This window comes from Crinia signifera, chromosome 3, assembly GCF_055691185.1.
Source record: "Crinia signifera chromosome 3, ASM5569118v1, whole genome shotgun sequence".
Classification (NCBI taxonomy): Eukaryota; Metazoa; Chordata; class Amphibia; order Anura; family Myobatrachidae; genus Crinia; species Crinia signifera.
In genome coordinates this window covers 63,786,203-63,809,618 of record NC_139219.1, presented here as the reverse complement: position 1 = coordinate 63,809,618, position 23,416 = coordinate 63,786,203, and the positions used below count along the sequence as shown (strand labels likewise).

Sequence of the window (23,416 nt, the reverse complement as noted above, 5' to 3'; positions counted from 1 at the left end):
TAGTTGCATTTACTGTCAGTTGGCTTTGTAGCTGTACCCTTATTTCTCCATATGCTACAGAGAGGGCTGTATTACAACAGCAAATGTTTACATATTTTAGGGATTGTGCTGCATTACATTATAGGCAAATCCAAAGCAAAAAGTGTACCATGCATTTTTTCATACTCCAAAATAGGGATACCAATCCCGGGTCATTTTTTTCAATCCTGGGATTGAAATATGCTTAATCCCGGGATTGGCATCCCTAGTTAGCAGGCGTTTCCCCGTACCCACCCCCACACCGGCCGACCCTTACATTGGGGGGCATCCGGGAGTGGGTTTGGACGTGCACGGTGCCTCCGGGTGCGTGCTGCTCCTCTTCAGCAGCCGTGGAAGGGGTGGCAGCATGATGTGCAAGCTGCACGCCGGGGTCGGGAACAGCCAGCCACTCAGACAAGACACTGCCCAGCATTAGACTGCTCATGCAGAGTCTAATACCAAAATCCCGGGATTGAAATCACTGACTTTCTGGGGCCAAATCCCGGGATTGGCCACCCCACTCCACAAGTGCCGTAAAATTGAGTCTATTTACAGATAGTAAGATTTACCATTATTGAATCGGTATCACAAAAACATCGAATGGAGATAGAAAATGGTTTTAAACTTTTGTTCCCGGTTTGATGCGCGCTCCTGTCTAGCTGAAATCGAATAGCCAAATAGACAGTGCAGCAATTACTATATAGTACATACAGCTGCCTTCAAACCGGATTCGATCCCGATGCGCAGTCCCATGGCACCGGGATTGAAAGCAGAAATAGACTTGCCTGACAAGGCAATTACATGATGCTCTATGCAGCATCCCACCCTCCGGTTCAGTTTTGGCGACCAAGTGAATTTTGAATGATGAATACAATTGCCAAGCAAACATTTTTATTCATCATAATGACCTGTAATGAAATATAATAATAATTTTTTTTTTTTTTAATTTCTATAACTGAGCAATGCTGGTATTTCTAGCGGATATATTACAGATGTTGACACTTTTTTTGCGCATCTCACAGATGTTGACATATTTAGAAGATATTTTGCGCATCTTAAGGTGCGTACACACAGGGGCGATTTTGTGCAAAATCGCAGGAAATCTGGTCGCTGAGCGACCATATTGCCCGCAATGGGAGTGTGCACCGGCGATATATCGCCGGGTGTGCGCTCCCGTTTTTGCCCCTGTGGTGATCGCTGGTCGCAGGAACATGCTACTGCGACCAGCTGATTACCACTGCCGGGCTCCCCCCGGCAGTTTCTTTTTCATCAGCGACCATCTCTGGTCGCTGATGTAAAGTAGAAACTGAGCAATATATAGCTCAGCCATATATTGCTCAGCAATATATGGCTGAGCAATATATCTCCCCCGTGTGTACACAGCATAACAGATGTTTGCACTCAGCTGAGTGCTGTTCATGTTGATATTTCTTGTAAATAGCAGCTGTGCAAAATGATGTTGGACAATACATATGAGAACGTGTCTCGATATTGCGTAGAGTAATAGAATGATGACTCCGCACAGCAGTAGAAACAGTTGCGGCACTGCTACTGGAGCAGCCCATGCTTCTGCTATGGGAACTGGTGATAATATGGAGGCCTCTGCACTTGGCAATTAGGGGTAGTTAATTAGTTAATGTTGCTGCTTGGTTCAACACCATTGCAATGTGCTCCTATTATTAACCTTTTATAGTAAGTTATATTTTATTTTTCTATAACAGATACCTTCAAGTCCATTTCCCCTGTCGTGTTTCAAATCCCCTGATTTGAGATTGAAAAACCCTTAAACCCGTGAGACAGGATTTGATTATAGGTTGATGTAGGGCACAGGTTCTCTGGACCCCACACAGTGCATGTTTTCCAGGTCTCTTCACAGAATCAAGTGAAATTAGCTCTACCTGTGGATCTTTTAAAATGTGTCAGTAATGAGTGCACCTGTCGGGTGACCTGGAAAGAGTAAACTGTGTGGGGGTCCTCAGGACCGAGTTTGATAACCACTGATGTAGGGTGCAGCAAGTGTGGCTGATCGTAGAGAGCAGTGAGGATGGATGAGAGTAGGGAACAGTGATGGAGGATGGGTGCAGGGAACAGTGACTCAAGGTAGGAGTGCAGGGAGGGACAGACAGACAGTATGGATGTAGTTAAATAGCACTTTCTATTAGGCAGGCAACCATGGAGTTACAGTCCCAGTGGCATTTCAAATGTAGTGCTGGCCCCCAGCTAATTGGGTCTGGTCGGTCAAGTAGCCAATCGGGAGCCGCTGCTGCAGCCCTACATTGAAATCTCCCACCGATCTTCACTGCTATGTATGCTGATCCTCCCTCACCATTTACCTGTATATCCGAGATGGCTATGTTACACTTATTATTATACCCTATTTCTATTTCATTTTTTTTTTTTTTTTGCAGTTTTAACTATTTTTAGATATATAAATAAAATGAACTGATCAAGTAAATGGTTATATATGTTTGGACAATGCTGAGATGCTTGTGAAACTTGTGGCAAATAATGTGTAACCAAACAGACTATAGATAAATTGTAAAGTGTAAAACCCCCACTGTCCAAATTGTAACTGCTAAGTATTGTCTAAACTCCACCCCGCCGCATGAATCTTTTATAGTCTGGTTTGTGTAGTCTGTTCCTATGTGTTATGACTGATGTATTTGCTTGTGCCCAGGACACACTGATTGTTTGGTCGGAAGCAGAAAACTATGACTTGGCTCTCAGCTTTCAGGAGAAGGCCGGATGTGATGAAATCTGGGAAAAGATATGTCAGGTAATGTAACTAGTTGGGGGTTGTTTTTGTTGATTTCACCCTGCTGTAAGTGGGATTGTGATTTGTGTGTGACTGAATTTCCTTTAGATGTGTGCACAAGCGTACTTCTACAAATCCACATGCTGTGTAGAACTGACTTGCATTGGGTCCCCTAGTCCAGTGATGGCTAACCTTGACACTCCTTGACACTCCTTGACACACACTTGGCCATGCTAAAACTGATGCAGCGCATGCTGGGATGTGTAGTTCAACAGCTGGAGTGTCAAGGTTAGCCATCACTGCCTAGTCTATAGCTACACAGTATTTGGTTACATGCTATCTCCTCATGATTGTCCATGCATGGTTAATGTCTGTGCCAGACTTCTGTGTCAGGAGTAAAATCATCAGGAATGTGAGCCTGTAAGGTATGAGGCCGTATGTACGCATAGTAAGGTATGAGGCCATATGTATCATTAGTATCACATATAAACATGGTTGTGTGTTTATCATACACTACATTGGGTGTGATCCGGAGATGTAGGTAATGCCTCTGCAGTTGCATTTCAGTATGCAGCAGCTGTGCGAGAATATGCAATGATGCAGCTCCCGGGATTTGTATTGAGATGCTCACTGGCAGTGTCTGAGTACTGCTGATTATGAATGAATGCTCGTCTGTAATCCACCTATGTTCGGCCATTGTGAGACATCGGGGCCATTTTAACTGCGTTCAGGATCAGTCAGCAGATACTCCCCAGAAGTGGTTGTACCATGTCCCCATAACCGCTCTGTCACTCCCTATGCGAGGATAAAAACACTGCGTCTGCCATTGCTATACGATCACTGTGCATGTGCATTGAGACTTAAGGCCCCCATACACTATGCGATTTGGGCACGATTTCAACCGATTCGGATGAATCGGACTGTGAAATCGGCCCAAATTGCACTTGCAGACATCCCCTCCGATCCGATGCGCGGTCCCGGGCAGGGAGGATGAAGCTGGCTGCCGGGCAGCGGCGCGAGCCGGGAGGAACAGATGACTTGGGGGGGAAAAAAAAAAAAGCCCATACAGATGACTAGCAAGCCATTGATTGGCTGAGAGAGGTCTCAGCCAATCAATGGCTTGCTAGTCATCTGTATGGGCTTTTTTTTCCCTCAAATTTTCTGTTCCTTCCCGGGCCGGCTCCCACCGCTGCCCGGCAGCCAGCGTCATCCTCCCTGCCTGGCACCCTGCTCTCACTGTCACCCCACCACAACCTCCTGCCCGGCTCGCTATGCAGCCTCCCCCTGCTCGGCTCTCTCTTAGCCGGCATTCCCCGCCCGCTGATGTCCCCCGCATGGCTCCCTCCTCCTGCAGCTCCCCGGGGACTGCATGTGATAAATCCATGCGATTTATCATATGCAAACCTTGGCACATCAAGTGCCTAATCGTGTTTCCCCCTCCAGGGGAGCTGCAGGGTGAAATCAGGTCCGACTTGTCCCTAGGACAAGTCGGACTAATGTATGGGGGCCCTTATACACATGCACAGTGGTAAACCATCTCTCCAGTGCGTCTATCGCTGGACCGGACTCATTGTTGCTTGGGAATGTATAAACATGCTTTGCTTCTATACGTGTAGGCCAGACGTGGGATCTCTCCCTTGAAAATTCTTCTTTATCCATGTATTAGTCTACATTCCTAGCTTGTTGTCTGTCATTTCTGTCATGCTATGGTTTACTATACAGGAGTGCCTATACAGTAACCCAGCGGCGTTCTGACTTGCCTGCAGGCATTTTCTGACACATACCATGCAAAGAAGCCTCTATAATACCCTAACCTCTACAGCAGGTGTATAAAGTGTGCACGGACCTGTCTGCAGGTACAATGGGGCAATAACCTGAAAGTTTCTTAAGAAAAAATCATGGAAAAAGATGCAGTTTAGTCTCATAGTATTTTAATATGGACATTGCAATGGCACATTTGTTACAAATAGGGCACTGCTGTAAGCTTGCCTTTTTGGACACATAGACAGTCGACGGGGTTAAATGGCAGGGATCGCTGAAAACAAGCGATGATTACCCCAAACAGAGTGGCTCGCTAATGCAGGGAGCATTAGCCGCAAGCCTCGCTGTTTTAGTGGCCTCACGTGCCGCTGCAAAAACCCAGACACGTGGAAACAGCGTGTGCAGGGGGTCAGTTGAATACTGAACGTGCCAGATTGAAAAAGTCCTTGAATATACCCCATAGAGAGGTGCATGTGACTATATATGTTGGCTGTTGATGGAACATTGGTGTTTGAATGTAGATTAGAGTGAAGTGTTTTGGTTCAGCATGTACTGTAAGGAATGTAATTGCTAAGAAAACCATGCTGGCTATCATTTTCCACTACTAATAAAAATGAATAATAAAACACTACTCTGCTTATTGCCACTAACACCCTTCTATATGGTCCTGTTATCGTAGTCGTCACTTTTTGGTGATCCCGGATGGTTTACCCAATATTTTATGCACTTCTGCAATGCAGCTTTTAGCAAAAAAAAAAAAACACATTTGAAATCGCCATGAATGTATGATATTTCTCAGGTGCGCTCATTGCCCTAATGTGAGTACTAGGGGGCTAAATCACTTTCAGAGTCTAAGTAGAATATCTGATTCCTTATGGTAAATAGGCCATAAAATACATATGTTGGTAACTTTTATTCAGCCACAGGAAATGATCCCAAATGATCATATTTTTTTTTTGTCTTTTTTTAATTCGACTTTTAACCAGTGTAAGAAACCTTGAGTTACACAAGAGGTCTCAGGTCTCACTGTGTACATGTGATCTCATAGCACCTTACAAGCAAGCTATTATTAAATCCCAGTCTAGTATTGGTGCTGCCTTGCCCTTGGGGCATGTTACCCAAGTCTTTCCTCTAACTACCTGGTACTCCATTCATACAGAGAAACTTTGTTTGCCACACGGAAAGACACAGCACTTTTGTGAATGCTGGGCATGCTTTGTCTTTTTAATGTGAAATTAGCACAGTGTAGTCTGAAAAACCTTTATTTTATTTTTTACTTTTTTTGTAAATAAAATTTTTGTTTGGATGACAGCCATACAGCCAGCCTACGTAGACATATTTTATATATGCTACCTGTCCATGCGGCTGCATGCGTTTTCTAAGATCTACTGCCCCGTATTTCTGATTCTTAATATTGATCCATGATCTCTGAGCCTCCATCTCTATTCTGTTCACCTGTCAAAAGTGAAATAGTGCTGTGTCGCTTTAATGGTCGTAGATTACTTTTAAGCAGTATACTCGCTGTGCGGTTCTGGCCATTGATTTTTACTATATAGTTGAAATCTAATAGAAAGATAGTTAGAATCGTACAGTATTTAGCCACATTCGATGACGATGAGCATCCCTGTTTAGTCAGTATCGCATAGAAAAATAGACTCTGCAGGCAAGTCTATCTTGACTAGCTCTCCTGTAGAATGTATTTGGCCTAGGGCAACATAGTGGGGTTTGCAATCTGGCCGTGGATTGTCGGCCTGATAACGACACTCCATGGCGTTATCGGCAGAACGGGCCCTACAGCTTCTGAAGTCGGCCCGTTTTGCCGCATCAATGCAATCGTTAATGACAGCATTGAATAGGGAGCCGCCGCTATTTCCCACGTCGGAAATAGCGGCGGCACATTGCATACCCCCCAAAGTCTAAATCTAAAGTGCAGTTAGCCAAAATTGGATAGTCAAAATCAGCCATGAGCCAGAATTGCACAGTGTGTACACAGCTTTCATGTATGTTTTTATTTTTTAGACTTTGGTATGGTTGTAGTTTACAACTGCTTTTTTGCATTACTGTACTTACAATGATCATGCGTAGAGGGCTAATTGACAATTTGTTTAGCGAATTGAGGCCAGTACAATCCTGTATAATAACAGAGGACATAGTGTGACCAATGCTTGTGGTTTTTGACTTACAGGTTCAAGGAAAAGACCCTTCGGTGGAAGTCACACAAGACCCCATTGATGAATCAGAAGAGGAACGCTTTGAGGAGATGCCTGAAACTAGCAACTTGATTGATCTTCCCACTTGTGAACTTGATAAACTTGAAGAGATTGCTGACCTTGTTACCTCAGTCCTCTCGTCACCTATCCGTAGAGAAAAGCTAGCATTAGCCTTGGAGAACGAGGGCTACATAAAGAAACTGCTGCAACTCTTCCAAACCTGTGAGAATTTGGATAACACAGAGGGTTTGCACCATTTATATGAGATTATAAGAGGGATCTTATTTCTCAATAAAGCAACTCTGTTTGAGGTGATGTTTTCGGACGAGTGTATCATGGATGTTGTGGGGTGCCTAGAGTATGACCCAGCCTTGGCTCAGCCAAAAAGACACCGGGAATTCCTCACCAAAACTGCAAAGTTTAAGGAAGTAATTCCCATAACAGATTCTGAACTTAGGCAAAAGATTCACCAAACGTACAGGGTACAGTACATTCAAGACGTCATCTTGCCTACACCATCCGTATTCGAAGACAATTTTCTTTCTACGCTCACATCTTTCATTTTCTTCAACAAAGTGGAGATTGTCAGCATGTTGCAAGTAAGTAATATTACTAATAAGCCTCTGACGGACGTGCTCCTTCAAATATTTTCATAATGTTTTGGGAGTTTTTAAAGTGTTATGTTCTTCTTTTTTTTTTTTTTTTTTTACAGTAATATGAGCTGTCTACATTAAGTGGGGTGTTCACTCTCGGGTCCCGACTGTCGGCACGTCCCGACAGTCATGACCCTGACCCGTTTTCGCGGGATTCAATGTCCTGCCTGCTAATCGGCAAAATGGGCAGTGTCCGAAAAAACGACCATAAATTGTTGAGATACGGTCGCGATCTCGACAATCCATGGTCGTTCTCGGCAAAACGGGCCCAACAGCTTTTTAAATTCTGGTCCGTTCTGACTTGATGCCTCTTCAGACACTACATAGGCTTTCCTATGATATTCAATTTAATGAATTTAAAGCTCTGTACATATTGTTGTTGTTGATATAGTTAAATGTATTTTCCTGCATATCGACTAGTGTACACGCACGGTCGTTAACAAAGCACACGCCTGCCGGTTGTTATTGATACCCTCTTGTTTGTACATGCAGTAAATTCCAGATTATAACGTCGATGACCGCATGCTCCTGCATGTGGCCACTGAACAATATCACTTGATAAATGTGCACTATGTTGTTTGTCCAGGAGTTCCAGACAGTTCAAGGGAAATCGTTAACAATATCGTATAATTTGCAGTGTCTGCTCATGTGTACCCAGCTTAAGAACAAGATGTTACATTTATATGTATATGCATATATTTCATACAGTAACAAGTACCATCGGCGATAATGCTTTGCTAAATTGGTACTTTACTTGATCATTGATGTGATTACTGGCATCTTGCTGGTGAGGCATTGAAGGGTTACAGGCAATGGTGTTGGTTGCAGCAATTGTTGTTCTATAACATTATCTGTTCTGTGTGATGTTGGCAAGCCTACATACATATTGACATACAAAAACTATATAGTGGCCTTCTTCAGCAGTAGACGGGTATAGATGTTTAACATTTCACCTTCTTGGGGGAAGGGCACTTGAAAGCAGTAACTCCATTACTTTGCTTTAATCCCTCTTCTTTTTTTCTCTCCAGTTCTTGCCTTATGGTGGACACGGAACACCTGCACTTGTGTAGTGTTGCTGGCTTTATTTATTTTAATGTACATCTGAATCACAGCCTAATTGAGATTTGTATGTAAACCAGATAGTCTGAGTACAAATACATTTGCGGCACTGCGCAGATGCAAGTGGGGGAAAAAAGGGAGGTTGAGCAGCGCTGGGTTTCACTGAGAGAGTCACAATTGAAAAGTGAATTGACAATTTATTGTGTACACAAATAACAACAAGATATAAAAACAAAGAATAAAATCAATATAATGGGTCAATGTTGCAACATTAATCCTGCATGATTGAAGGGGGGGCCAAATGATATGGTCTCTGGTGGGGCCTTTAAGCTCTCCAAACACTTGTTAGTATATATTGGTTCATCATAAAACTTGGAGTGGAAAAGGAAGAATGATGGTTCCGGAATATTACCCTGCTTTTTGAAGTCTGTTACCCTGGATGGCCAATTTGCAGTCCATCTAGAATGGTCCACAATGGGCGAATGGCACTCTGCTGGCAAAGGTGGAGACGGCAGGGTCCTGTGCTGTTTGATTAAGTGCCGGTCCGGAACCAAGGTGATGAGATGGCTGCGCAGATGCAAGACCTGTTCTGATCATGTCTTGTGACCCGTTGTGCCGCTGCATAGTTGACATGCTACAGTGTTTGGGTGGTGGCATCTGGCACTCTTCTTCAAAACTGGATCATGTTGCTCCTGGTTTGTAGGCATGACTAGTCCAGGGCGTGCGTCATCGGATGGACCCAGTGTCTGGATTGGTCTGCCTGTCTGAAAAAGCTTCAGTTTACGTAGGCTGACCAGTGCCTAAAAACATTACAAATCACGATGGGGATGCAAGGCTGTGTCCTCAGTTATACAGTAGCACTCTGATCTCACAAATGCTTCTAGGAGTGCTTTATTCCCTACAGATGCCACCTGCTGCATTTAAATTTGAATGCACAAACTCTTTCTTACGGCTACGATTCCATGCAATCTTCAGAGTTCTCAGCATGTCAGACCACTAATGCACAGCACACTTCAGTGGGGAAATCACTGAACCCCAGAAAAGTGGCAAGTTTGCTTATAATGTATTACATAATCCATACAAAGTATTCTTCTAAAGCTGATGGTGGTTTTCAAATTTACTTCTTGTTTAACGGGCAACGGGAATAGTAAACAAATGGCCAAATTAAAGCCTCTAGATTATTTTTGGCTACAGGAAAATGCCTTTAATAGAATTTTAATTGCTTTTAAGCAATGACTTTTATCCTCCACCTGCCAGTTCCACAACATATTCCTCCTCTATAGAACACACTAATAATACATGTTCTATGTAAATTGCCACTTTTTTTTTTTTTTATAGAAAGTCAACTGAAAATTGACATGTCATTAGTAAAAGCCTTTGTTTATTGGGGGTAGGTTTTGGTGCACAATAAATTAACCATTTTTAAATATATATGTGTATATATCTAATTTGGCTACAGACTAAAAGCTGCATTAACTCTCATTTATGGCCACATTAACTTAAAGCAGATTTAGAATGGGAGTAGGAAAAATTTGCGGCTAATTGAATTTTGACAGTTTTCAGGTACAATGAAATGTGCCACGTGGCTGCGGAGGTCCGTACATAAAACCACTGAGCATTTTCATTAAAGAAGCACATTCAGTGGGCCGTTCAATTGTTTTCCCAGTTATAACCACTAGTGGCTGCTGAATACAGCAATTCAATTGTTGCTCCATTTAGATGCCTCTTAAGGTGCCCATACACGCACCGATTTTGTGTGCTGTGCTTTTTGTACTTCAAGCTGCCATGCGATTTTGGCACTTGAAGTGGATGCGATGCGATGTACTGTACTTTGCGGGTGCGATGCGATTTTAGCCACTTTTTTTTTTAAAGTTTATAGTTACCTAATGGACATCGCATCGCATGTACTCCTGTACTGATGCAATGAAGCACAAAAAGTACTGCCTGCAGATACTTTTTGTGCTTTACAATATTGTACATGCGGAGACGCGCATCGCATCCCCGCATGTACATGGTGCGATTATTGCACATGTGATGCGTTTTGTACTTTAAAAGTACAAAACGCATGCGATAATCGCAGCGTGTATGGGCACCTTTAGTCTGTGGGAGGCCTTTCTTGATGCATTAAGACATGTCCCTGCTAATGTATACCCGAACAGTAAGCACTGAACTGCTATGTCCTGCACAACCCCCCTTACACTTTAGAATATTAGTGAGTGAACGTGAGTAATAGAGCAAAATTCACTCATGTTTATTAAAGCCTATGAGACTAAGCTTGATAATATTCCAAATTAAGCAAATGAGCAAACTTTGTACAAACAGTTTGCTGTCCACATTTAGTTATTCTAAAAGCAGCGATGGGCTAGTTTGATTTCTGTCAGACACAAGTATGTCATTGCATAAGGGGGTACATAGGTTTCGTATGTGTCATAGGGTTGACAGTCAATAGGCTTTGTTGATCAGGGACATTAAGCATGTCAAAATTAAAATCCAAATTCCATGGTATATAGAAGTGAGGAAGCATGCTGAGTGTCCTTTATCAGAAAATATCAACTTATCAAAGAATATGTAACTTGTCCATGTTTTTATGTGTTAAAGACCACATGTATACCCCAGAGTGTTTCCAGTGTTCCCCATTGGACAAAGGAGAAAAGGGTGTCCAACCAGTAATGTTGTATTACTGTTGTACATATGTACTGTGTAGATGGCAAGTGTTCTCATGTTCTTTCAGTACAGTGTCTTGTGTATACTGTTCTCCCTCCTGGCTAGTTTCCTCTGTACCATGCACTTCTCCTGTGGATTAGCCAGCCCAGGATAGCGTGTAGTGCACAATGTACTCTATGGTATAGCAACCTGGTGGCAGATCCTCTTTTGTAAGCATTTATTGTGACAGCTGATGGATATATCTCTGTTTTAATTAAAAGGCATTATGAATTTTTTTTGTAACATTCTGACAGGTGAATTATTTATGCTGTGTCCATAATATTACAAAGGTAATACTGTTGAATCAATTTTAGTAGGTATAAACAACATAATAGGTGCAGACCTAATATGTAGCGCTCATGAATACTTTGCCATTTTTAACTGTGAACTTTAAAGATTTATTTATTTGATATCCTAGCATAAGCATGAATACATACAGTTAAAACGTAATAATATATCAAGTATATGAACTTGGTAAACATGGATCCTGATGTCTTCAATGAAATAAGAATATCCAATTTTTAAACATAATACAGTAGTTAGAAATAAAAATGAAACAATATGATTTGCTCCCAAACAAATATTCCAAGAGAAGCAAGAGGGGGAACAGCTAGAGAGTAGAGAAGAAGAAATATATAGAAAGAGAGGAAAAAGGTCGGGTCCTCGGCAGAAGTTCCCATCTGTAGCTACAACTAAGAAAGCTGCTGGGTTTTATGAAAGGATTTATGCTGCTTTCACACCGCAAAACCTGCTTAGACCCGGTATTTAAAACGTTTGTTAAAACGGGTCAGAGCAAGTTTAACCCCTTTCACACCACATGTAAATACCGGGTCTATAGCAGGTTTGCGGTGTGAAAGCAGCAGATGAACTCAACGGGTACAGGGAATGCAGGACTATGTAATGGGTGTCACACGTGGCTGAGAAATGATCAGCCAGTGTCTATGTTAGGGTGTCTGAGCATCAGCTGGTCCCGCTCCTGACGCAGGACAAGCTGATGCTCAGGACCAGCGCAGTGCATATTTAACGAGCGGGACCGCTCATTACATATGCACATATGTAATGAGGGGCTCATTACATATGCACACATGTATGAGCGGTCCCACTCATTAAATATGCACTGTGCTGTTCCAGCGAGGCCAGTAGTGCTCACTGCTGCCTGGGTACCGTTTCAGACCCGTTCAGACAGCAAAAAAATGGGTCTTAAATGGGTAGGACCCTGCTCTTTTACAGTTTTAAAATACCAGTTATTTTAAAACCGTAAATTCACTATGGACCTTTCAGACTGCACAATTTACCTTTTTTAAAACCGTTAAATATCTGCAAAATACTGTATTTTAAGTGCGGTCTGAATGGGTCATTAGAGGATTTTTAATAATGCTAGTCATAAATTCCATCTGATAAATATGACACAACAATCCAATTGTTACTCTGATCAGGCCGCTATGGCTGATGCGGCCAATACTGACTAAAATACAGCATTTAGCACAATATGTCCCATTTGGGATTCCAAACAGGACACTTCACACACTTCAGCCCGCCATCTCAGGTGGCTGCAAGCTGAAATGTCCGCCTTCTGTTGCTACTCGTGTCTGAATGGAGCCATCTATGCACACAAGTATTAATGTGTATAACGACAGAGTCTGCATAGCATGACTTTTATTGAAGTCTTCCGCTTGATAAGATTTGACAAAAAATAAAAAGGAAAAAAAAAATTACACCAACAGTTCAGGGATGTATTCTCCTTTCAATGGGTCCACAGGAAGACCTGTTGCAAAGAACTGGGTTGGAGGCCGAGACCAAAAGGTGAGGGGGTAGCCTTGTGACAGTACATCCAACACCCAGGAGTCACCGATGTTGACTTTAGCCAAATCTCTGCAAATTGAAGACGACGACCCTCTACCCTCAACACAGCCGGATATTGTATTCTGGTGTCAGACAGCAGGTTGATCAACTTTCGATTTTTGTGAATTTGAAAAACCATGATGAACTCTTGTAGAGGATTGAGCTCTTGCCTTATTTTAGGGTCGAAAAAAAATGAAAGGATTGTTGCCTTGGTTATGAAATTCCTAAGGGAAGGAAAGCCAATTCAGAGGCAGCTATAGAAGGGACAATCTTATCTGGACTGAAAAGCACTGATCCTGGAAAAAAGTAAAGCTTCCAATGCTTTCTTGGGGTCGTTATCCACCTGCCAGGATCTGAGCCAGTGAGCTCGTCTTGATGCCACAGATACCGCTGATACCTTAGAAGCAAAGACACCGCTGTCCTTAACACCCTCACTGAGGTACAGTTGGAGCAGCTCCCGGCGATAGAATAATCAACCGCCAGAAGGGGGGCGTGTGCACAAGATGCTCGTGCCCCCGTTCTGACTGAACCCTCTGCCTCTCGCCCGTAGCCCCTGCACTCTCCCATAACCCTGCCTGTCTCCCTGAATCAGGATTCTGCTCCCTCACGCTGAGTAACTGGGACGCGCGACCGTGTAAGAGGCTTGCGAGTCCCCGTCAGATGGAGCGCCTCTCCACCAGTGATCCACCAGTGATCGCCATCTAAGGGAATCTTGGGATTCCCATCGCTGGCTGACAAGCTCTCCAGCTGTATGTCCGTGCTTCTCGTATATTGTCCACTAGGGACAAAAGATCTGCTATGCGTGTCCCCAACTGCAGGCCTTCTGTTAAGCGTCAGCCCAGCACCCTTTAGTCATGGTAGTCCAAGCTCCTGCAAAAGCCGGACAAATGGCATTAGTATAGATCGATTTTTAGAAATGGATTTAACTTCTTATCAACCGGTCAAGAGATGTTACATTTGGTATAGGTAGGGTGGTAGCTTTTAACTAGCCTGGTCACGTGGGGGTCCACCTGATGAGTACCTTCCCATTTTTTATGATCCTCAGGTAGGGGATAAAAGGTGGAAATGCTTTTAGAAAGCAGGAATTTCTTATTTGGATGATTCCAAGCTTCCGGAAATATTTTGTCTAGTTGAGGAGACTGTGAACACTGCCGGATCTTTCTTTTTCTGCTTAAAAAGTGGGGCCTCAGAAGAAGGTTGAGGATCCGTTCCTTTATTTGTAAGGTCAGTCAGATTTAATCAAACTATCCACCCTGGCCTGAATCATGTGAGCCTCATCGGCTGTGGACTCTCCCTTAACTAAGGCATCTGTATCTGGGTCCTTGTCTAAGGATCCTTCAGACGTAGATCCTTCCAAAAGGTTCATGTACAGCTGCACACATACTAGGAACACCTACAGCGTGTTGCTGTAAAGATGGTACCTGTACCAAACCTTGGACAGATTGGGACAGGCCTTGTACCCACGCTGGTTCCTCTGGCTGAGGAGCCTGGGAACAGGGGGTGCAATTAAAGTACGTAAAGCTGCCATCTGAGATGCCAGCTCCCTCATTGCAGAGGATAAGGCAGTAGCCCAGTAAGGCTCACAGGTAACCTCCTCAGCAGCCTGCGTACTGGGTCCCGGCAGAGTGCAGCACTCACAAACGCCAGTATGGTTCTGCTCAGCACATGCACAATTTTCATTACATGAAGTTCACGTATAGGTTCACAGCGCTGGAGCGTTACCCTTTCCTGACCCCTTAGAAGACATAGTGGGGAAATTTGAGGCTATAACTTCCCACGAATGTAACCCCCTATACCAGTGGTTCCCAACCCTGGTCCTCAAGTACCCCCAACAGTGCATGTTTTCCATGTCACCCGGCAGGTGCACTCATTATTCAGGCACATTTGAAAAGATCTACAGGTGGAGCTAATTATAGCACTTGTGATTCTGTGTGGAGACCAGGGTTGGGAACCACTGCCCTTTACGCACTATGGTGTAAGAAAGGGAGTCAAAGTACTGTACAACAGACACTAATAAAGAAATTAGCGACTATGTAATGTATACCTTGCTACTAGTACCTGTACAGAGAAATGGTAGCTATGAATCTTCACATTAAAGACTGAATAAAATATCAAACACTGTAAATATACAGAGTGAGGGAGTTAAACCTGGTCACTGAATTCCGTGAAGGCAAGGGGGTGATTATAGAGCTCCTCTTCTGTGGTCTGCCAGACCGTCTGAGGTAAAATGGCCCCTGCAAGTGCTGAGGGGGAGAAGCTACCAGGGCAGGAACCCAGGACGAGTCATAGCCGAGGGAGGGAGGTGGAGAAACAAGGCCAAGTCCCTTCCTGGAACCCCAGAGTCCCTGCGTAAGGGCCTGTTTGCAGGCAAATATTCCCTGGTGGTCTAGTGGTTTCTCAGCATGAGCTGAGTACCACTGCCAGATGCGCCGGTAGCGCCCCACACCATCGGTGTTGTGAGCCGTGTCCCAACTATCCGCTAGCGGGCAGTCTGTTACCTGCTGCCTCTCCTTTATCTGCAGCTCCCTCCAAGTGCAGGGAGGTGACTGGTGTGAGTGGCCATAGGGTTCATCCACCAGTCGTCAGACGACTTTGCGGGTGTCAGTGGTAGTTCTGCTGTGGAGCGGGCACCCAGTATAAGAAAAAAGTTAAAGTTTACAGGGCAAAAGGAGAAAAATTAGGACTGAAACAGCCATCTCCTAATAATGGAGCCCTGTTCTGCAGAGCACCAAGGAACAAAACTGGTCTCCCAGTCAATTGTCATTTACAACCAGAAATTTCCAGATTTTCATTCCAACTAGCTAGATTGGAAAGGTAATCTTATAGTGTGTATGGGCATTTATATTTTATGAACAATCCAGTCTCTTACCCAATTTCCCTTGAAATCCAGAACACTCTTGTCCAAACGATATCATGTGCACACTCAGAACGATTGTGGAAACAATATTAGATGGGCCGTTTAACCACTACAAATTATATACACATCATTGCCACATTGTGCATTGGCTCATCATGCCCACACATGGAAAGTTTCAAACGACTGTTTGTTCTAAGTGGTCTAATGGCCATATTTAAAATTTCAGCTTTGGTGCCATGTTTGCTTAATGGTGGTTTCAAGCCTGACACATTTGTCCTGGAGGTTTTAAAACTGCAATGTTTTTATGTTTTTATTGTATTTTCCAATATAAACCCCCATCATGCCTTGCTACATTTTTGCTATTAGGGAATGCTAAAACTATAGCAAGGCATGCTGGGATGTATAGTTTCACAACAGCTGGTGGGCCACAGTTTGGACATGCCTGCTTTAGGGGTTATTCAATGTTGGCTGATATTTCCGACCTTCAGTAATATCGGCCACCATTAATCAATCCTGATCCATTTTTGGCCAAGACTCCCCCCATGCAGAATTCATATTCGATTAGTCAAATTTGCATTTTCAAAAAGACGCTGGATTGTAGCATCTGTGGCGTTTTGGACAATCTTCCCATAGTTGAAAAATTAGCCCGGCATTGAACAGTTTGAATATTTCAATCTAATCTTGTTGTTATGGCCGACTATGTCCGCCTGGTGGAAATATCCTACTAGATCCTTTACCTTATTAAACTCTGAGACCTAGCTTTGCGGGTGGATTATTTTTGGGACACTTGTGACTATTTGAGGAAGCCATGAATAAGTTATTTTACATGAGTTACCTATTCAGTGCCAAAACTGATTCTCACCCCCTGCATAATTTTTATTTTAAATCTGGATTTGTAACTTGGAGTAAGAAGCAATTACGGTAGACATTTTTGTTTTTCATGTCTATTCACAATGCCTACTTTATCTAACACAGGAAGATGAAAAGTTTTTGTCTGAAGTTTTTGCACAACTGACTGATGAAGCTACAGATGATGACAAAAGACGTGAATTGGTAAGAGAAGGTTTTGCCAGTCACTAAATACGTTTTTCGCTATGTGTCTGGACGCTTAGGGGGTATATTTACTTAAGAGCGGGTTTTTAGAAATTGATAACAACCAATAAGATTCTGCTTCTCATTTGTCTAGTACCTTCTAGAAAATGGCTACAATCTGGTTGCTATGGTTAAAATCTCTTCGAAGAACCCGCATTTAAGTAAATATATGCCATATTTTCTCACTTATCCAGGATTTACTATACAAATAATGCTACAGTGACACATTTATATGCATCTGTTCTTCTCTTTTTTTTTTTTCTGTAGGTTAATTTTTTCAAAGAATTCTGTGCATTTTCCCAGACATTACAGCCTCAAAATAGAGATGCATTTTTCAAAACATTGGCAAATCTAGGAATTCTTCCTGCCCTGGAAATTGTCATGGTGAGTACCTCGGATATTGTAATATGGACATGTGGGGCCTTATTTACAGTAAAGAGTAATATTGCGTACACACGGTTAGGTTTGCATCTATATGATGTTGGTTTCAATTAGTTTTTGCTTATATAAGCAAACGCATTCTGTTAGATCCCAAAGCGCGGCATCAAAATCAAATTGAAAAATAGACTCTGCAGGCAAGACTGTATAGGACAGACCTGTACTATATATTTTAAATCGAATGTGTTCACGGCACCGTGCGATTCAATCCGGATTGAACAGCCAGTAAATCACATTGTACACCGCTTAAATCCTGCTTAAAAGGTGCAGTTTTGCACCCCGGCTAAGCCTTCCTGTGCAGCATGGGGCCAAATAGAAAATATTTGGACAGATTTAGAGTCTGGAAAAGTGCTTGTTCCTACTCTACATCGCAGTGTAAAGCTAGAACTACTGTCTTTTATGTACTGTGTGTAATGCAGCCGGCAGTCATTGGGGTGTATTCAATGCGGCCGGCGAGGGGTTAAACCATAATTCTTAAAGCTCACCCTATTCAAAGCACCAGGAAAATCCTCTGACAGTGAGGATTCCCCCTAACAGTGAGGCTCGCGGCTAATGCAGGGAGCCCGCTGCATTTAGCCATGAGCTTTGCTGTTTTGGTGGCCGCAAACACCGTTTCCTCCTCGCTCCAAAAACCTAGTGGCAGGGAAACTGCATGTGCAGGGGGTCCGTTGAATACTGACCAGTGAGCAGGCAGCACTGCTCGCTATCACAGCTCGCAGAAAGCATTGAATACACCCCAATTGCCTACAAAACAGGAGAGAGCATCTTTCAGGTGAGGTGGATAACAGTGGGCTGGGCCTGTCCCTCCATCACTCTAAATTGTATATTTACTGGATGGAATTCATGACTGGTATCATTAATTCATCTGAATAATGTCTTAAAACCTGGAGCACTTGGTTCTCATTACTTGACTAACATCCCCTTCAGTATCGGATAGGGGCATGAAGAGCCCTCTGGGAAAATGCAGAAGCCCACCATTGCATAGTGCATGATCTGAGCCTCTTGATAAATATATATATATATATATATATCAAAAAGAAGGGGCCACACAATGCGCTCAATGTAGTGACTAAGCTGCAACCCTGAAGGGGTCCCCTGTTAGATGGGACCCAGTATAGAGATGAAGAAAAGGTGAAGTTTCAGGGTGCGCTGAGACCTTAAGTTATTAGACAATAGTTTTACAATAAAATTGATTTAATAAACATTTGCTCACAGAGCATAGCAGTATATAACAAGGTCACATAAATACAGTTACAGTACATAGGATGATGGTATGTCAATTTTGACCGTGATCGAAATACGCCCAATAGGCCCAACGCGTTTCGTCGTGAACACGACTTCCTCAGGGGCACAATACAACAGTAGGTAATGGTGGTCACACAGTCTAGAATTGAGGTTGGAAACCCTCTAGATAAAGAAATTTTTGGGACGGGAGATGTCCTTGGACGATTTAAAACATAATGTCCACCAGCTGTTAATGTTGGGTAAACAAATAGAAAGACTACCCAGAGTTAATCAGCAAAATTGGCCACCTTCAAGTATAGGCGGTTAAGGCGAAATTTGTAGAACAATAGTATAACGTGTACTGCTCAGCTCCAAAAGTGAGAGCCTCTCACTTTTGGAGCTGAGCAGTACACGTTATACTATTGTTCTACAAATTTCGCCTTAACCGCCTATACTTGAAGGTGGCCAATTTTGCTGATTAACTCTGGGTAGTCTTTCTATTTGTTTACCCAACATTAACAGCTGGTGGACATTATGTTTTAAATCGTCCAAGGACATCTCCCGTCCCAAAAATTTCTTTATCTAGAGGGTTTCCAACCTCAATTCTAGACTGTGTGACCACCATTACCTACTGTTGTATTGTGCCCCTGAGGAAGTCGTGTTCACGACGAAACGCGTTGGGCCTATTGGGCGTATTTCGATCACGGTCAAAATTGACATACCATCATCCTATGTACTGTAACTGTATTTATGTGACCTTGTTATATACTGCTATGCTCTGTGAGCAAATGTTTATTAAATCAATTTTATTGTAAAACTATTGTCTAATAACTTAAGGTCTCAGCGCACCCTGAAACTTCACCTTTTCTTCATATATATATATATATATATATATATATATATATATATATATATATATATATATATATATATATATATATATATATATATATATATATATAATATATTAATTAATTACTGCTCATGCATGATAATGTATGAGATTAATAACAATGCTCTGTAGAATAAATATAGTCCTGTGTAGTATAACTGAAGTGCAGATTCTGGAACCTGATCCCTAGAGGAGGAGGGGGGCCCAACGGGGTTTTCCCCTGATCCCCTGTTGGCCAGTCCTACCATGATCCTCTATTCAAGACAGGTATGATCCCAACTAACCTAATTTCCCCTTTTCTCCCATTCCCTAATCTTGTACTATTTTTCACTCCTCCTCCGCTTGGCCGGCCACATTTTTATGCCCCTTGTCCCTCTCCCCCTTATCATAAAATTGGTCACTCATTGGAGGCTTTGACAAAGGTTTCTTCACAGTTCTGTGTATATCATGATGACTTTTTTTGTACTGACTATTATTTATATTCTGACCTATTCAATTAAAAAAGTTTTGAAGAAACAAAAAAAAAAACAAATGCACAATTGTTTTCTTCAGCAGTGGATCCATACTGCTCCTACTCTTCTACTTTTCATGAAAAATTAATTGTCATTTTTAAAACCTTTCTTGTCTTTTCTGTCATAGTGTGTGCTGGGGAAGTACAGGGGCAATTTGAGGAAAAATTACTTCACAGAAATAGTAGTGGATAAGTGCTTGGGATAGGCATATTGATATCCTTACAAAGCAATAATGATCAAATATGGTTTTAGGTAACATGTTTAAAAAAGGGGCAGACTAGATGGGTCAGATGGTTCTCATCTGCCATAAAATTCCTGGTTCTTAAGGCCGATGTGGTGGATCGGGCTATGAAATTGGGCAAAGTTGCATGTGTGTGACCTCTTATGCACTGTCTCGTACGCATTGGATTGAAGCTGGAGATCATATGTGCTGCACATAAGATAACTCTTATGTGCAGCCCTTAGCGGCACATCGTGGGTGCTTTTTAGCACCCACGATGTATCGCATCCAATGTGGGAGGACTCCGAGAGCCGGGCGCAGGGTGAATTTAAACAAAACAAAAAAACATGATTAGGCAGCTGCTGATTGGCTGATTGTCCTTTTCTCCCAAATATTACCAGATTTTTGTTCCCAGCAGACAGATTTAATCTTTAGGTGTGGACCCATTTTAAGACTGGTAGAGGAATAAGAACTGTAGCTGCTAGTGTGGTGGGTGTGGTTAGAAGATGAAATGATTGTCCGCTAATCTTATCAAGCAGTGATTGAAGAAATGTGGACAGTCTGTCCATTATTTCGCTTACCTAAACATCCTTCCCCGTTCTGGAGATGTGTTTTTTCTTTTCTGTAGATCTTCCAAACCACAGCGCTGTTTATAAAAATGTGAGATTACCCTGATAAATATTCCTCCTTTACATCTGTCTTACCACCTTGGTTAATTTTCCCTTGTTTTTCCTAGGGTATGGATGATTTGCAAGTTAGAGCAGCTGCAACCGATATATTTTCGTATCTGGTAGAGTTTAGTCCATCCATGGTCCGGGAATTTGTAATGCAAGAAGTTCAGCAGAGTGATGATGTAAGTAGCTTTTTCCTTCCTTTTTTTTTTTTTCTCTCTGAACAAGCATTTACTTTTGCATGGGATGTAGTGTTGTATTTTCCTTGACCCTATGCAGGTGCATCGTTTGTCCTTATGCCTTCCTTTTTATAGACTGTTATTTAAAATGGATAGTCATATATTTTTTTTTTTTGTATGGCCATAACTAGTATTCTCTGTGGCCTATATATATATATATATAGATATATAGATATATAGATATATAGATATATAGATATATAGATATATAGATATATAGATATATATATATATATATATATATATATATATATATATATAGATATATATATAGATATATATATAGATATATATATAGATATATATATAGATATATATATAGATATATATATAGATATATATATAGATATATATATAGATATATATATCTATATATATATATATATATATATATATATATATATATATATAGATAGATATATACACACAGAGTTTTTGAGAGCAGCACTCCCACTACCTTGTATAGCTGGCTCCGGTGCCCTCCTGAGAGGGAAGTCCCCACTGCTTATACTGTCAAGTACGGCGGCACCCAGAGGCTTAATAAGAGAGACAACAACTGCAGAGTGGCGTGATCGAACGTTTTTGATGTTTAATACATGAGGATGTATTAAACATCGAAAACGTTCGATCACGCTACTCTGCAGTTGTTGTCTCTCTTATTAAGCCTCCGGGTGCCGCCGTACTTGACAGTGTGTATATGTATATATATGTATGTATGTATATATGTATGTATGTGTATATATATATATATATATATATATATATATATATATATATATATATATATATATATATATATATATATATATATATATATATATATATATATATATATATATATATATATATATATATTCTCCTATCTATCGCAACTCAGGTGCCTCTCATTTCCAAGAGGAATGATGTGTTGATGGCAGTCCTGAGATTTAACCAGCGTTTAAAAGGAAATAAATTATGCCAAACGGTAGCACTTGCCCAACAAAGCCCTTTAAATTGCATGAATTGCACTATGAATTTTTGTCACATCCACCGTACTGGCCCGATTTGGCTCCCTGCGATTTCTTTCCGTAATCTGAAAACGTGGCTCGTGGGGAAAAACACTTCATAGCGCAATTACTGATATATCTATCTATATATTGCCTACCATGTTTACACACACACGCCATGCTGAAAGGGCACCTCTGAAGAGGAAGCAAGGTAACCCTTGTGCTACTTGTGCCTTTCGTTCCTGTGCCACCTAGTGGACAAAAGTGAAAACTAGTATTTGCTTTCTGTTGCTTTTGTGTACTGTGGGATTCATTACTTGTACTGTGAAATCTGAATGTATTTATCTTGTTTAACACTACTTTTTCTTCCTTTTTCCTACCATAGGACATTCTTTTAATTAATGTTGTAATTGAGCAAATGATTTGTGATACTGACCCAGAGCTTGGAGGAGCGGTTCAATTAATGGGACTCCTGCGGACTCTGATAGACCCAGAGAACATGTTAGCGACAGCTAATGTAAGAACATGCAAATGGGTAAAAGCATCTTTACTATTTTTGCAATTTCCTTAACAATAAGATTGTAGCGTGCTAATGCATATACATATATGTAGCACTTTAGCTGTGTCACTGCAAATAGTGTCAGCTATTACCTGGAGAGTCAGCAAAGCAGAGGCGCAGTGGATCTTTTCCTGCTAGTACATTGTATTTCCCTGCTTGGTGTATTTGTAGCTTCACCGTGACCATGTATAGTAATAAATAACATAAGGATTCTTTCTTTACAGAAAACTGAGAAAAGCGAGTTCTTGAATTTCTTCTATAACCATTGTATGCAAGTCCTGACTGCACCCCTCCTGGCAAACACCTCTGAAGATAAGCCGGATAAGGGTATGCTGCCAGCACTGTTTGCATGTGTGTACGACTTCATACAGCCAGCCCAAACTACCTTTCTCTAAGTTATTGAACTACAGGCCTGCCGTGTCTAGTGTTAGAACGCCTATGCACCTGGGTGACCTGTACATTGGGTCTGCAGCGGAGTTATACAAAGCTCTGGGTTAGACATGATCTTAAGCCCCATATACACTGGAGCTTATTGTCAAAGATATTGCTCAAAAAAAGGCTTTGGAGCAATATATTTTAAAACATAGTCTAATGCAGTGATGACTAACCTTGACTCTCCAGCTGTTGAACTACACATCCCAGCATGCCTTGCATCAGTTTTAGCATGGCCAAATAGTAAACCTCTAGCAGGGCATGCTGAGATGTGTAGTTCAACAGCTGGAGTG

General features: G+C 41.9%; 1 protein-coding gene across 6 annotated transcripts in view; it reads left to right on the top strand.

Annotated features, from left to right (window-relative positions):
- PPP4R3B (protein phosphatase 4 regulatory subunit 3B) overlaps positions 1 to 23,416 on the top strand; it is a 44,790-nt gene that overhangs the window by 6,955 nt on the left and 14,419 nt on the right. For 4 of the 6 annotated variants that reach the window (XM_083175911.1, XM_083175908.1, XM_083175910.1 and 1 more), the window contains exons 3-9: positions 2,696 to 2,794; positions 6,720 to 7,343; positions 16,834 to 16,911; positions 17,218 to 17,334; positions 20,973 to 21,089; positions 22,518 to 22,667; positions 22,916 to 23,018. In XM_083175911.1, coding sequence (XP_083032037.1) covers positions 2,696 to 2,794; positions 6,720 to 7,343; positions 16,834 to 16,911; positions 17,218 to 17,334; positions 20,973 to 21,089; positions 22,518 to 22,667; positions 22,916 to 23,018 — 1,288 coding nt within the window. The remainder of the gene's footprint in view (positions 1 to 2,695; positions 2,795 to 6,719; positions 7,344 to 16,833; positions 16,912 to 17,217; positions 17,335 to 20,972; positions 21,090 to 22,517; positions 22,668 to 22,915; positions 23,019 to 23,416) is intronic. The other 2 variants (XM_083175912.1, XM_083175909.1) reach the window with 1 other exon arrangement.